The sequence below is a fragment of the Sphaeramia orbicularis genome, chromosome 6 (genome assembly GCF_902148855.1).
Source record: "Sphaeramia orbicularis chromosome 6, fSphaOr1.1, whole genome shotgun sequence".
Lineage (NCBI taxonomy): Eukaryota > Metazoa > Chordata > Actinopteri > Kurtiformes > Apogonidae > Sphaeramia > Sphaeramia orbicularis.
The window spans coordinates 31,965,914-31,981,577 of NC_043962.1; the positions used below are offsets into that span (position 1 = coordinate 31,965,914).

The 15,664-nt window shown below is 35.5% G+C and overlaps 1 protein-coding gene across 1 annotated transcript in view; it reads right to left on the reverse strand.

Moving 5' to 3' along the window:
* Positions 1-15,664, reverse strand: part of cadps2 (Ca++-dependent secretion activator 2) — a 308,305-nt gene that overhangs the window by 123,341 nt on the left and 169,300 nt on the right. Inside the window, exons 9-11 of the mRNA XM_030137611.1 lie at positions 12,859-12,925; positions 11,475-11,583; positions 8,990-9,190 (exon numbers count right to left, since the gene is read on the reverse strand). Coding sequence (XP_029993471.1) covers positions 8,990-9,190; positions 11,475-11,583; positions 12,859-12,925 — 377 coding nt within the window. The remainder of the gene's footprint in view (positions 1-8,989; positions 9,191-11,474; positions 11,584-12,858; positions 12,926-15,664) is intronic.

A 15,664-nucleotide genomic window follows, 5' to 3' on the forward strand; every position in this document is an offset into this window, starting at 1 on the left:
GTTCAAGACCAAAAAGCATGTTTGAGCAGATGTAAAATAGTTCAAAGTTTATTTTTGCAATCTCAGAAAGTTTTGCTATGGACATTTACAGTTGTTTCTAAGAATAAATATGCTAAAAACTTCAAATTTGTATTTTTCTTTTTTACCAAAACACACTGTTTTAAGCATTTATTATTATGATAATTAATGCCTAGATATTGAAAGTTTAGTTCTTCCTGAAAACAAAGGTGCAAAAGTATTGGCAAAAAAGACATTTTCTGACACTTTATTGCAAATACACCTAGGCGACCTGTTATAATAGCAGTGTTGAAAGGTTTAAAATGCACCATTTTGTGATTATATGTGCAAAGACAATTACAAGCAAAAAAAAAATTAATTAACTGTACAAACTTAGTATGTTCCCAGGAAAAAATACTTTCCAGAGTCAAAAGTATTTCCCTCAAAAAGAGTAAATTTGGCTCTATGTCAAGTCTAGAGCTCTAACCAAAAAGTAACTTTCACTCTTTTTAGAGAGGGACCAAATGTTATCTGAGTAGAGTAACATTTTCTTCAATTTGAGTACATTTTACTCAGGCAAATTTCCTGACATGTATATGTATTGGTACATGTCATATTGATGTGTATTGCTGATGAATTCCCGATATCTCCAACTCTTGAGTTTTAAGTGGCATTGGTTCTTCCATTTCAGCTGCTTTCAGTTTCTAGATGGAGTTTCTTAAACACAATAGGTCTATTTAAATATTCTATTGTAGGCTTTTTGACGTCATATCAGTTTGTCTATACTGATGTATATGGCATAGAAGACAAAGGTGAAGTGTGGGGTATGTCTAAATTTTCTAGGATTAAAACATTATGAATGGTCTAAGGATATGATTCCTGAGGAAGTTCCTGTATATGCACAAATAATATGCTTTATTGTTTGGCAAAGAACCTTTTCTTGCACTTGTCAGTCAGATTGTGTGCTCTCCTTAAAAACATCCCTTTTTTTCTTTGATCCTCCTGTTGCTACAATTGCATTTCACCCAGTTTTTCTTGCACTTGATAAAGTTTTGCACTGGTGATTGATTTGATCCTCTCTTTTGTAAGTCACTGTAGATAAAAGCATCTGTCAAATGCAATGTTATTCTTACATGTTAAATAAATACAGTCCCTTGTTTAAAAATGTTATTAAAATTAGGGGCAGTTGGTTGATATGTATTAGGCATTACATTGTAAAGATCAGATTTATGAAAAGCATATTTCCACAAGTCCTCACATTCATATTAAGACCAACATGTGTGGGTATAGGAGGGTGGAAGTCATTTTCTGTGCTCGATCTCTCCATACCCATCTCATCTGGGCTCCATTGGTATTGTCACGGCAACAGTCACATCTATGTGACATCCTGCTCTGAGAGGTGGCAGCGGCCGATGATGGCAGGTTATTGATGTAGAGAAAGAGGAGGAGAGCGTTTCAGTTTCAGGTGCACCTGGCCAAGATGTGACTTGATCTGCCTGTCGGAGCGTGGCCGAGGCACCGGCGAGGATGTCGGGGCGAGTGGAGATGAAGATGTAGGCAGACAGGCCCATCAATGTCCGTCTGGATGAGAGCTCCAACGGACGAACTCAACTGAGGCAAAAAGTTTAAGACGAGCTCACAAACACATCCTCAGCTGCTTGGCTGCTTCAGAGTTTGCGGCTGAAACTCAGAGAGGTTAAATGGAGCAGACAGTTGGGACATCGTCCTCAGTGTCGTCCGCGCTATCAAACTGACCACCTGCCTCCTCAAAAACACAACTGACAGGTGTAAACATCCTCAAAACACCTTCAGGACTGAGTCGTGACCTCCAACAGGCCCGTCTTTCAGAAAGAAGAGGATTTCAGACTGAAGGTCACAACCAAACGTCTCTGATGGTTGGCCTCTGATGATTTGCACTTATTTGGGCTTTGTTTGCAGGTCGTTTGAACGTTGACCCGAAGAGGCAAGTTGGTAAAAGGAAGTGATGTCTGCTAAGTTTCTTTAGCAGAGTAACACTCATCTGTTTGTCCTTTTCTTCAGAGTTTTGTCTGCACTTCAGAGCTGAGAAAATCAAGCAAACACCAGCTGCCAAAATCTGCTCACTGCTGTCAAAAGCATTTAAAGTCATGAAACAACAAGACGAAGATGTAAATCTTAAAACTCTCATGCAACTCTCTAGTTGCTGGATGGTCAGCTTTCTTTACCAGCTTGTCTCTAATGGTGAGGGCCTACTGTTTGCTGCTCGGAAGGCAAAGAAAGGTGGCTTTTCATAGATATTTGTGCTCTTTTCCTGCGAGAGGAAATGCAGAGTCTGATAATTTATTGTTTATCACTGAAAGCAATCACTCTTTCACTGGGCACTGGTTTCTACTAGGATCGGTCCCATTTAATTTTTATATCATTATTATTATTATTATTATTATTATTATTATTATTATTATTATTATTATTAATGGAATGTCCTTTGCAGTGGACGGCATTTTTTCTCTTTTTCTTTCTTTTTTTTGAGTAAAGCTGTGAAAGTCATGGCTGGGTTAAACAGATGAATAACATGAAGTAACAGACAGATAAAGAGGAAGAAAGACTGAATTTATATGGTAAAGAATGAAAGGGGGGATTATTAGTATTATTATTATTATTTGATGGTTTATTTTATTTCCACAAATTCACAGGAAAGTAAGTAGAAAAAGAAGTAATGCATAAGAAAAAGCAAAAGATCCAGACCAGGTTCCTACTTCGGCGGCTGTACAGTGGTATGTAGTCTACTAGGTAAACCGCTGGGTGCTTAAGAAAAGAAAACTTTATGATTTGTCGAGGTGGAAAAGTTTGATGTGTGGTTATGGTGGAAGTAAATTTGATAACCAATTGAAATAGAGTCTGAATAAATAATAACTTCAAAAAAAGTTGGGATTTAAATGTGAATGGCAGACAGATGAAAACTATGAGAGAAGTGATTTTATTTAAACATTTGCTAAAACAAGAAGCTGTAATATTGGCTGTTCAAAGTCCTCAATTTCCACCGTCCATTATGTTCTACACTAGGCTTGTATTACATTTTCCATCTGTCTGTCCTTATTTCCTGTCATGTCACTGCCATCAGCCTTTGCCAAAAAGTCATGTAAACACTCAAAAAGCCCTTTTAAAAGGTTGACTGTATTCCCTTGGTCCTTAATCTTTAATAGCGTTCTGCATTACATTGCGGCATCAGTAACTGCTGTGTTAATCGCTACTACCATTTACATAACAGCAGTTGATGAAACATGTATCAATGTGCAGTTTGTAGCTTTCAAAAAATGTGGATAAATTTTGTCATTTGAATGGAAACAACTGAGGCCACACATTATATCCTACCACTAGAGACACACTTACTTTTAAGCATCGTGAACTGAATTTTAAAGGATTTCTACCTATAGATATTAGAAAATTACCTGTGTTTAGAATAATATGACAGTAATCGCTTTTCCATTGGACATATGCGCAAAACTTTACCGATATTTACTACATGTTGAAAAAACAGAAGTTCGTAATGTCGGTTTTTCCATGAAATCACAAATGCAATGATTTGTTTATTTATTATGGCGAGATGACACGAGAAGTTATTCCATAAACATGGCGACGAACATAAATACGGTGTTGATTTACAGATATGTTCATTATTATTATATGTTACCCCTCTATCTTGTACTAAATTAAAAAATGATGGGGTTTCCTGGTGTGTCCACACAAACCGCGACATGTTTCTTCATCTTTGCTTGTTGTAACGTATGTCAACATCCATTTTTTTTTTTTAAGTCACCTGACTCTAGTGGTGAAAAAAGGTCTTTCCATTGCAGTTTTGCGTGATATACCATTTGCGCTACACCCGAAAAACCACCTCTCGCCAGCGCAAAAACTTTTAATCGAAAAATTAGAGTTTTGGCGAAATTATCGTTTTTCCATTAGGTAAAATTTTCTGCGCAAGCTATATTTGCGCAATTTGAGGGTCAATGGAAACGCGACTAATGTTTAAAATAAAAAAAAGTTCTGAATTAATGTGTATGTGATTGTAGAGATTCATTCATTAATTTCAAGAGTGGTATTTAGTCCTTGACAGGGTCAGGTGGGTGCTGGAGCCTATTCCAGCTACCAATGGGTGAAGGTGGGGTACACCCTGTATTTGTTGTCAGTTCATCACAGGGCTGATACACACAAACAAACAACAATTTACTATCACATTCACACCTATGGATGATTTAGATTGACCAGTTTTCCTGTTAAGGGGGATGTCTTTAGATGGTAGGAGGTCGGTATACCCAGACAGAACCACACAAGGAGAACATGCAAAACCTACGTTCGAACCACAACCTTCTTCCTGTGAGGTGACAATACTACCCACTGAACCACCGTGCCAACCCCTGATTGTAGAGATATGAACAGAAAATGTTCACATCTACAGGCCGTGAGATTTATGTGACCACTGGAGGAACTAGTGAGTCACTCTGCTGGTCTCCCATGTTGAGGAAACCTAACACCACCAAAGCATTCAAAAGTGACCAGATGGGATAATAACTGTGATGAAACAACTTTTAGAGTCAAAGAAAGTGGTTAAGTGATTAAAATCTAGAATCACTGTTGGTTTCACCACTGGACACAGCTCTAGATGAAAAGAATGGAGTCCGATGATCAAATCATCAATGCTTCTCCACGGGTGACTTTGATTATGAGGCTTATGAAGGTATAGACTTATTATGGGATGTTATTATCTTTGCTGAACAGTGACAGCTCTGACCTTGCATGAACAATTCCAAACAGCTACTGACAACACAAACTGCACAGAAAACAGAGTTTTTTTGTGGTTGTACTGTGGTTGTTTTTTGTCTAAAACAGAGCTAAGCTAACAGAGCTACAGTGTAAACTATCAGCTGATGCAGTACATGAAGATTAGAAAACACTGTGATATTTTGACCAGCTGTAAAAATAAACGTCTGAGTATTAGATTGAAGTACAAACCTTGATGATACCATAATACCCGTGTAAACAATAAGCTTTACATTTTATTCAGTAAGTGACACAGTCTTTGGATACATAGATGTGTTGGTGGTTTTGGTAATCCTAAGTGCTCTAGTGCTGAGAGTTTGGAATATCAAAACCAAATAGAACCCATTTAAAAATCTTGCTTGTTTCAAAGAAGCAAAATGGCACAAATATCTCCAGCTCCTTTTCAATATTTCGACAAGATAAATATTAAGAATAAAGCATACTAGTGCACTGACCCGTGGGGAACCTCAGGTTCTAGATGTGGTAGTTTTTATGCTGGGGAGAGCTGACTTTTGGGAAAAGGTGTTAGTCTGTATTTTATAAGTACTGACATAAAAATTGTTGGGTAAATCATTCTTTAAAATTTAAATGACAATTAACGTATTAATACCGATATCTAGGGACTGAAGTTAGTAAATGTATTGCTCCTGTTTTTAATATAATTTCCCATCATGCAGCGTGGTATTGCACTTCCTGTCAACTGTCATGGGCACAGCAACATGATTGCAAGCCTACTGTATTCCAAAACTACTAAAATCTCCCAAAATATTGGTCCTATCAACTTGCAGTTTTTGCTAGTCTCTTCCTTGACCAAAAATACATAAGTAGGCCAAACTGCAGCAATCAGGTCTTTCCGGATTTTGTGTGATAGCTGAGACACACACACAAACACACACACAGAGTCCACTTCCCTTTTATAATATGAGAAGATTAGAAGAATACTGACTATTTCGTCACATTAAAAACAGGACAGTGCATACATGGTTTTTTTTTTGGAATAAGGGCCAAAATTCTGTTCATGTAAACTGTCATATTGGTAAACTGTAAAAAAAATGCACTGATTATAGCTATTATAGATGAACACACCAACACAAATAAACACGGATACGCTTTTTTCTGTAGTAAAATGTTCCCTTTGAAAAACATGGTTGTACGCCAGCTGGTGAAATACTGGGAGCATCAGCTGAGGGTTTACAGAGTGAGATCCATTCAATAGTGACAACAATAAGAATATGAGAAGCAGCCTGGTATGTGAGGGTCTTTGACATGACTTCTATGTGTAAAAAGCTTCATTATTTGCTCTCACACGCAGGTCGATATGATCTGGCGCCTGCTCATTCTTTGTGATTGGAGACGTGCAGCTGAAAACTGTCCAGAGCCAAAGACAAAGACAGAAAACACGATGTGTCTGTGCTGTCATTGTCTCACCTGTGTGCTCTGAGTTATTAACCTTCAAATGCAGGAGAAGAAGATCTCGTTTGTGCTTTCGAACCTATTTCCGAGAGTCAAGACGGGAGAATTTTATTAATGTTCAATAACCTGTCTTTATTTGTCGTGTGTACACATGCAGCCATTACTTTTATTTAACCTCCGTGTTTCATTTTATGAAAAACGCCTGTAGGGCAGACGGAGACGCAGACACAGGTTCATCATCACAATTGTTATTAAAGCAAGAAGGACTTCCTGTCACCACACACACACACACACACACACACACAAACACAAACACAACACTTAGCACCCAGTTAAGAGCTATTTCAGGGACACCTTCTATTTCCTTGTGCAAACAGCGTGTCAGCACCTCTCGCCATTAATGCTTCAATCTGTTCCATTAAGCGCTAACGAGTGGCGACGAGAATGGGCCGCCACCCAGTGATATTACAAAAATACTGTTGTAATAAGCTCTCAGTGTGGTGCTCTACATGTCACTATGATCGACCAGGAGGAGGTGGGAGCACCGTTCTCTGCACGGATAATGAATGCAATGATTTGTAGAAGAAGAGGAAATATTTGCGCCAAAAAAAAAAAAGAAAGAGTAAAAAAATAAAAATGAAAAGACAGAAGCATATGAGAGAACAATAAGGAAAGACCAGAAGATGGAAATAAAGAACAGTATGAATAAAGAGATGGAGGAAGAACAGGAAAAACAATTGAATTGACAAAACAAAAGAGGAATTTAAAAAAAGAAAAGTAAAGAGAAAGAAAGAAGGGTAAAATAAAAGTATTATGGAAAAATATGGAAAGACACGAACAAAGCAAGACCAAAGGGAAAAAAAAAAGGAGTGAAAAGAAATGATGGAAGAAAAACAGTGGAGAGAAAAATAATGAAGATAAAAGATAAGAAAAGAAAAAAAAAATACAAGAATGATTTACCTCCTGAGACCCAAGAAAGTTAAAGTTTTGCCTTTTTTACTTGAAATAATTGTCTTGATTGGAAACAGCATGTTGCGACATTTCTTTCAGATACTTTTTTTTTTGTCATTCTTTTTTTTTTACTGGAAAGTCCAGGGTAGGAACACAAACAGCTACATATCACTATACAATAGAGAGCCTAAGTCTTACCCCTTCCGATGCACAAACAATTTTTTGATCCTCTTTCAACTGTGTCACCATTTACACACACATCAGAGAAGATAATTTTACAAAACAAGAAAGTCATAGTTTGTGTTAAAGATAGTAAAAAAACATTTTTGTGTGAAACGGCTCAATGGACTGCATCTGAAAACACCAAAATGGTCATTGCATTGACACATTTTACCCCAGTCTTTGAGAGTGAGGTGATTAAGTATTAAAAAAGAAATTCATTACAAGTGTGATCATGTTGAAGCTGCAGAGGTACTGTATCATCAGTCACCTCAACTCAAGTCAACAATTCTAAAACAAACTGCAACTTTTTTTGACTTGTAGAATCATTATTTAAAATGGTAAAAATAAGTGTAAATGGTGCATAATTATACAAAATACTGTTGCTTTATTGCTGACTAATCTTATAGCATGGAGTGCTGTACATTACACATCTCAGTTCTGGAAACACTGGTATGACTGCCTCTTGAAAGTATAGAGGTTTTTTTATTGTGTTTGTATTTATCTGTTTGTTTTTTAATGTTAACAATGAGTCTGTAATAAAGCTTATCTATCTATCTATCTATCTATCTATCTATCTATCTATCTATCTATCTATCTATCTATCTATCTATCTATCTATCTATCTATCTATCTATCTATCTATCTATCTATCTATCTATCTATCTATCTATCTATCTATCTATCTATCTATCTATCCATCCAATCCATCCATCCGAAACAGGATCAAACAAGAGTGATGTCATAATGTCATCATAATGTTTAACAGACACTGTTTCTTGTTTAGACCAGACATGTGAATTTTTTTTTTGGACCGTCTTTGTCTTTTCATCATCTGAGCATAAACAGGACTCATGTCATAACCTTCTGTCAAATAAACACAGATTATCTTCATTGAGCCCAATTAGCTCTGTAAAAAACAAACAAACTAAATAAAAAACAAGTGGTGCCAGGCACAACAAACCCCGCCCCTCACGTGTATTATAGCTTATTTTGGCATCAGTCCAGCTGACGTCATCATGTGTATGCATGTGCTGATGTCAATATATGAATTGCCTCAATATAGGTGGCAAGTTTGAAGTAAAATGAAACAAAATTGATGTTTGTATAGACATTTGAAATTTCGCCCATTATAAGTAAATGGGAAAATAAAATAAAAAAATTAATAAATAATAGGAACTTTGACCTACTTTTCCCAAAATGTAGTCACATTTATTCTGGGTCACATTCTAGAAATCCAGTTTGGTATGAATTCAACCAATAGTTTTGCTGCTAGAGTTTAACAGTTAACAAACAAAGAAACAAACAAACTGAACCAAAAACAATAGCCCTTGCCTCCCCTTCGGAGGGTGGGGTAAAAACTACTTACTTATGTACTACATGGGGCACAACCGTAAAACGTTGTGTCTCCACCCTCTGCTGTTTTCTGTTTTGTTAATGTTCATAAACATATGGAGATACACTGTAGGTGAATACATGCATCAAGACATGCATGAGATGGTGTTCCTGGTGACTGACATCATAATGACATACATGTTCTACAATAAAGCCTTCATGACATTCCTTCTAAAGCTGAAATTCAGTTGCACATAAACTGGGAGAGGTCACCTACTGATGGGAGACGCTGGTTTCTGGTTTGCTCCTCTGCAGTTTGTGGTTTTGTTCTGCAGCGGTGGGATTGGTTTGTAGGACTGTCCCGTGGCTCGGTACATGGCCTGGACCCACAGCACCCGGTCCTGCTCATCGTCACAGGCAAACATCACCAGATCACCTTCCTTCACTGCGTTAAAGAACACCCGACCACCCTGCAGACCTGAGGACAGTAAAATTATATATATATATATATATATATATATATATATATATATATATATATATATACATAAACAAGAAAGCAATGTTGACACTTACTTATATTACTCCTATTTATTCCTTTCTGAACGTTATTCAGCATTTGTATTTTGACTCTAGTCACTTAAGCAAAGCAATGAAGAGTGACTCTTTAATGTCACTGAGGGGCAACTTGGCTTTCAGACGACTGTGAGTAATACTTAACAATAACATCTGAATGGAAAAGGTGCAATGGACTACTAAAACTACGACGCATCGAGACACAGATTTAACAGGACAATAATCAATGAAAAAAGGGAAACAAGAAAGAAAAGGACAAATAAAACCATAAAAAAGGAAAAAGACTACTTACAGTACAGTCTGTTCTATATATGCTGCACTTATCTTCCATTTATACAACTTCTGTGTATTTATTCTTTTTCTACAGGAGTTTGCTTATGTCTATGTTACAGTCTTAATTCCCTTTCACATATTGCTCTTATCTTCTATTACTTACACTATGTTATTGCTGTATCCTTTATCTCTTAACATTTTTAATACATACATTGATTTTTTTTATTATTAATGTTGTTCTTTCTTTTGTTGCTGTAATTGCTTTTCGCCGCTGTAACATTGTAAATTTCCCTGGTGTGAGACTAATAAAGGATTATCTAATCTTAATTTATCTTATTAAATTCTATCTAGTCTTATTTTATCTGATCTTCTCTCATCTCATCTTACTTTCAACAGATGTAAGTTCATAGTCATTTTCACAAAAACTGATATTGTCTGCGGCGGGTTACCAAAGTAATAAATCTACATTTAAATGTGTTTTTACTTTATTCACTCAACTATGTGAGTAGAGATTAAGCTGTGTGCTTAAGACAATGTAATGACAGTAGAGACTTTATTATTTAGAGGATTTATATGACACCAAAACAAAGATGAACCAAAACCAAAACTTACCATCCACTTTCTTCACATTACACTTAGGAAGAAAAATCTCCCATTAAACTTAAAGGAAACATTGATGTTTATAAACTATGTGGACAAAAATATTGGGACACATCATGTCTACAGCTGTAAGAGGCCCTGTTAATGTTGATTTGGCATATAAACAACAGTATTAATAATCAAAACGATGTTTATCCCAATATAAAACTATTTTAAGACATTTGTCGATATTGTTTTGTAGCACAGACCCGTGTCAGAAAAGAAAGACCTAAATTCAACGTGTCCCAATACTTTTGTCCATGTAGTGTATGACTTAGGCAATTATGCTATTAGGCTAATAATTTCTAAATTTCATGTACATACAGTGTGTGTGTGTGTATACATATATATATATATATATATATATATATATATATATATATATATATATATATATATAAATATAAATATAAACATATATATATATATATATATATATATATGATTTTGGCCAAAAGAAATTTCAATTGCTCACAATGCAACGCACTTCCCACTCTGGTGTGTGATGATGTTTGAGGTGCTGAAATAAGTTGGTTGTGCTGCTGTCTTTGACTGATACCGCCTTCAGGCAGAGCTTGCAGTGAGTAATAGTTCGGTCTTCATCGGAAACTTTGAAGCCGTACCAATTCCACACAACCGACATGCTCTTGCTACTTTTAGCCACGAACATCTCACTCCAGCAAACGGCATTTTTGTACTGGTGTGTGGAGACCAAAGACTGTGGAGACTGCTGTCACAATTAGGAGGAGGAGCCTATGGTACACCCAGGGACACAAGAGAGATGAAATGTGATTTGATGATTACCCTTTTTTAAACATTGTCCTAATTTAATAATCCCATTTCGATTTAAAACTGATTAATTGTGCAGCCCTGATATATATACAAATACACACACACACACACTTGTGTTCGATGGACCACAGACAGGTAAGAATGTTTCAGTGTTGCTGCTACATGGTCATGCATGTTATTGTTATGTCTATATTTTATTTCAGTTTTAATTTTTTTTTTAAAAGAGGGGATTGTGATAAATAAAGTTTCCTAAATCCTGAATACACCAGATGTCTAGAGCACTGGAGGCTTCACACTAAACCCAGTCGGTCTGGATCCTAATCTGTCTTCTAGTTCTGTTGGTTGGTAAAAACATTAAAGTCCATTTTAAGGAGAGTTCAGGTGTCATTCTGCACAGTCGGGAAACAACAAACCAGAGAAGGAGCAAGAAGGAAAGTGCATTTGTGAGTGCAGGCAAGCATGAATAAAAGGCAGAAACACACCTGGCTGAGGGTCGCAGTAGTCGACCGTGTAACCCTCCAGCTGCATCAGCTCCTGGGGCTCGGCCTTCTTCTCTCTGTAGCTGCACATGGCGAACGTGTACTGACTCACCTGCAGGATGAAAACACAGCACACTGCATCAGCTTCATGTGTGTCCAGGATGCAACAATTATCGTTATGGTAATATAAGTCTGCTTTACTGCTCTATGATAGCCATTTATCTTTAGGGTCTCTTTCATTTACAGTCTCAGCTAGATGACTATATTGTTTACATCATGTTTATTTTAACATGGAGCAATATTCTACTTTGAAGAACATTTCATGAATCTATGAGATTTAAAAGCACCTTGTGTTTTTCATCTGGTTGAATAAGAACTCACATATTCTTTATTTCATTTTCCTCTGCCTTTCACAACAGGAAAATAACCAAAATGAACAAAATATGCACAAAGTCACATAATCAGAGATAAGAGTTGTGTTTTTGTCTTGTTATATCTTATGTCTTTTACATCATTTTCATCATGTTTTATGAATGATTAAAAATTGGCTGGTTTATTCCTTTAAACTAAAAAGCAGTTATGATTTGACATTTATTGTGATAATTATTGATACTGACTACCTTGAAGCACCACAATGCAAACTATCTCTTGATTTATAAACAGGAAATTCTGCAACTGCATAATTATTTAGTACAGAAGCTACAAACTGAAAATCAAAGGTACTCAAACAGTTTTAGAAAAGTACAATATCTGGAGTATAAGGGTTCTGCACAAAAATATTTTCGATGTTTCAATTTAAGAGAGAAACAAAAATCGGCTTTAACCCTGTTCGTCTTTATGGCAGCACCATTCTTTATCTGCCGATCAACCATCATAAGGATTTGATCTTTTGAAGCCTCTAAAAGACTTTCAGTCTGATGCGTGGAAGTAAACAAATTTTAATTGGAATGCCTGCCCTCTGCCCTGCAAACATCCTGAGTGATTGCAAAGTACTTACAGAAGAAACAACAGTGTAGAATTTTTTTAAAAAGTCATAACTTACACTTTGCTTCATCACGGCTTATGGTAAGATGTAAAAAACCTTTCAAGTAGAGTGGCTAATGTGAGATGATTTTCTTTAATAAATTAAAATTCTCTTCCTCTCTCCACTGGCTAAAAGCTTCAATGTGTAGACGTGTTTACATGAAGGCTGACTTTTTAATCTAATGCTTCTTTAACTCACATAAACTCCTGTTTAATGAGTTATGTCACATTTTTATCTGCCAGGAAAAATAGTTTACTAATAGAAATGTTTAACCTTTTTCTGTCCCATTTGGCTTTCTTTAAAGTGTTTCTTTGACACTCAAATCCACCACTGATCGGTACTGTATGGAACATTGTTTTTTACCTGAACGAGGACAAAATATCTCCTTTTCCAGCGTTTCCAAACCCTCTGTCCTAAAGCGTACACATACCTGAAAAACACATACAAATAGGTTAAACGAGGACATTTATGAAGCTGTAATATAGTGCAAACTCATACTTTGGCTCAAATGTGGTTGAGGCATCTGTGTTTTCTTTAGGCTAACACGCAAATACTCTTGCAAGAAAGTTTTACCAAGTCAACATAATAAACTCAGATGGAAAAAGAACATTTATATATTTGTGTTTTCCATTAACAGCACTGTACTGAAATATTCCAACTACAATAAGACTGCAGTTCACAATCACATTCATGACATGTAGATTGACTTGAGTGATTCCCCAATTTTCACTTTTTTTCTTTACTTTCTTATTTATTTAAAATATTTTTCTTTTTAGTTTATTCTTTCTGACTAAAAGCTGATTAATGAACATTAAAAACCACACTGACGACTAGCAGAAAACTATTAAATAAACAATATAAACACTAACTTAACCTGGAGAACTCAACTGGGTTTTGGACATTCCCAGACAAAGAAACACATTAAAACATATTTCTCTGGGCTCTGGAAAAGGATATTTTAATCATTATTTTTTATTTTTTTATCTAAATATTTTGATATGAATCATGAAAATGCTTAAATTAAAACTAAAAGTCTGTTGGTTAATTAAAAAAATTAATTACACTATTTAAAGGATAAAGTATATAATCACGCACATATATGAGTGATGTAATTGTATCTCGTTTGCAAATAGCAAAGTGTAGATTTTATATTTGAGCCTAAATAGTAAGTTTTTATCCTTAATAAAATCAATATGTCAGTGTTGTCACTTGACACTTAGAGATGTTTAATTCATCTAAAGCAAAAAAAAAAAAAAAAAAAAACAACCATCAGCCTTTAAACAGCTCCACTGTCCAGATTCATTCGATATAGAACACATTTCCTTGCAATTTTAATCACTGTGCTGTTGCTCCTGCAGCCGTGAACACTATCAACACTCTAATTGTTCTCTCCTCTTATGTTCGAAACTAAAAGCACAAAGTAATCCTGAGCCGACAGCAGCTCATTGAGGAAGTGTGAAGCAAAATGGAAGAATGACCAGCGTGGCCTCTCAATCAATGGCTGCTCCTGGGCCTCCTGAAGCGTGGGATACAGGCAAGTGCAAGTGAGGAAAATCAATCGATGGTGAGACCTCTTTCTTCAGCCCTGCTGCCCGCCCTTAAAGAAAAGGCCTCCAGTCAAGGCTCCGGCGCGTCTGGACGGAGAATCTGGGCCAGTCTGCACGACTCCGGGTTAACATGTGGCAGCGCTCGCCGGCCACTTGTGAAAATTATTTGGCCGTCTGTCCTCCTTCTCCTCCTGCTGCAGGCCTATACATCCATTCACAGACGAGATGGATGGCAAACACAACGCTGAGTTCACTGCCGGCATTTTACAGTCCTGCTTTAACTAGTCATTTAGCCATTAACTGAAGACACATCGGACTATTAACACAAGGAAAAACACTTCCTTTTGTTTCTAAAATTGTTCAAAAATGTATGTCTATATGTCAGGAATATCAGAAAATACAAACTGCTAATCATATTAAATAATGTCACTTATTAATTATAAAAGAGACAAATCCAAATGACAATAATGGACTAAATCTTTTATTTATTTGCACACAGGCAACTCTAGAAATTAAGAGCTTCCAGCTTTACTATTTAAATAAATCATTTGATGATTAACTGTATAACATTTATTTACTTCTGTAATTATTCTGCCCTTCTATTATAGTTTTTATCCTTTTAGCATAAGACTTTGCTGAACAGAAGTTCAATACCTATTTTGTACATTCCAGCCTTTACAAAATACAAAAATTTGGCTAAAAATAAATGAATTATTTAACAGACTTAAGTGTCAGTTTAAATCCTCTCCAATGACTCTGTAGCCTGTATTTATAACAAAGAAAGAATAGAAATTTTAAAAATGACTGGTAAGAATGAGGACTTTGTTACATAAATACTGACGTTCGGATTCATTATTTGTAAAAGTACATTTCTATTTAATATGACATTGATTTTTAGTAAGTTAACTGTTTCAAGGTACCAAAAAGGTATTGTATCTTCTGCAAGTAAAGAAAAAAAAAAAGGTTCCCATTAAATAATGTTTTAACTTTTAAATTTCAGGATGTATAATATTCACATGATTTCTAAAAAGATAACCATAATTTAACAGAGCATGTGGAGAAAAATGTATCATCACTGTAATGAAAATGAGAAATTGAAATACTGTTGAATATCCAATTTATATTTGAGAACTTGAAAAAAAAACAAAAAAACACGGAAATATTTTATGTACTGACCAACATTTTTCAGAGAATGTAGAATTTACTTTTCTCCAAATGGATTTCTGACACAGATTAAAGTAACAATGATCGAAGGACAGTAATACCACGTTTTGTGATTTTTTTTTTTTTAACCAACAAAAATGTCTCTGTAGCACAGATCAGAAAAAATGCTTGCTTATTCTTTTTTTTTTTTTTTACTCCTGATTTCATACAATATTCATAAATTTTGGGGTGACTATATGATCAAATATCTTGTACAGGTTATTTTCATAAAATCAATCAGTGATTTTATAGAAAAAATATTTATGATTGTTAAAGAAAAAGATAAAAAAAACTAAGTTAATAATAATAATAATAATAATAATTTATGTGTTATTTTTTTTCCAAAACACAGGTCTTGAGCGGTGTGGGGTTTTGTGTAGAGCTGCAGTGTTACGAGTGCAGCTTTTCTAATTACAAAG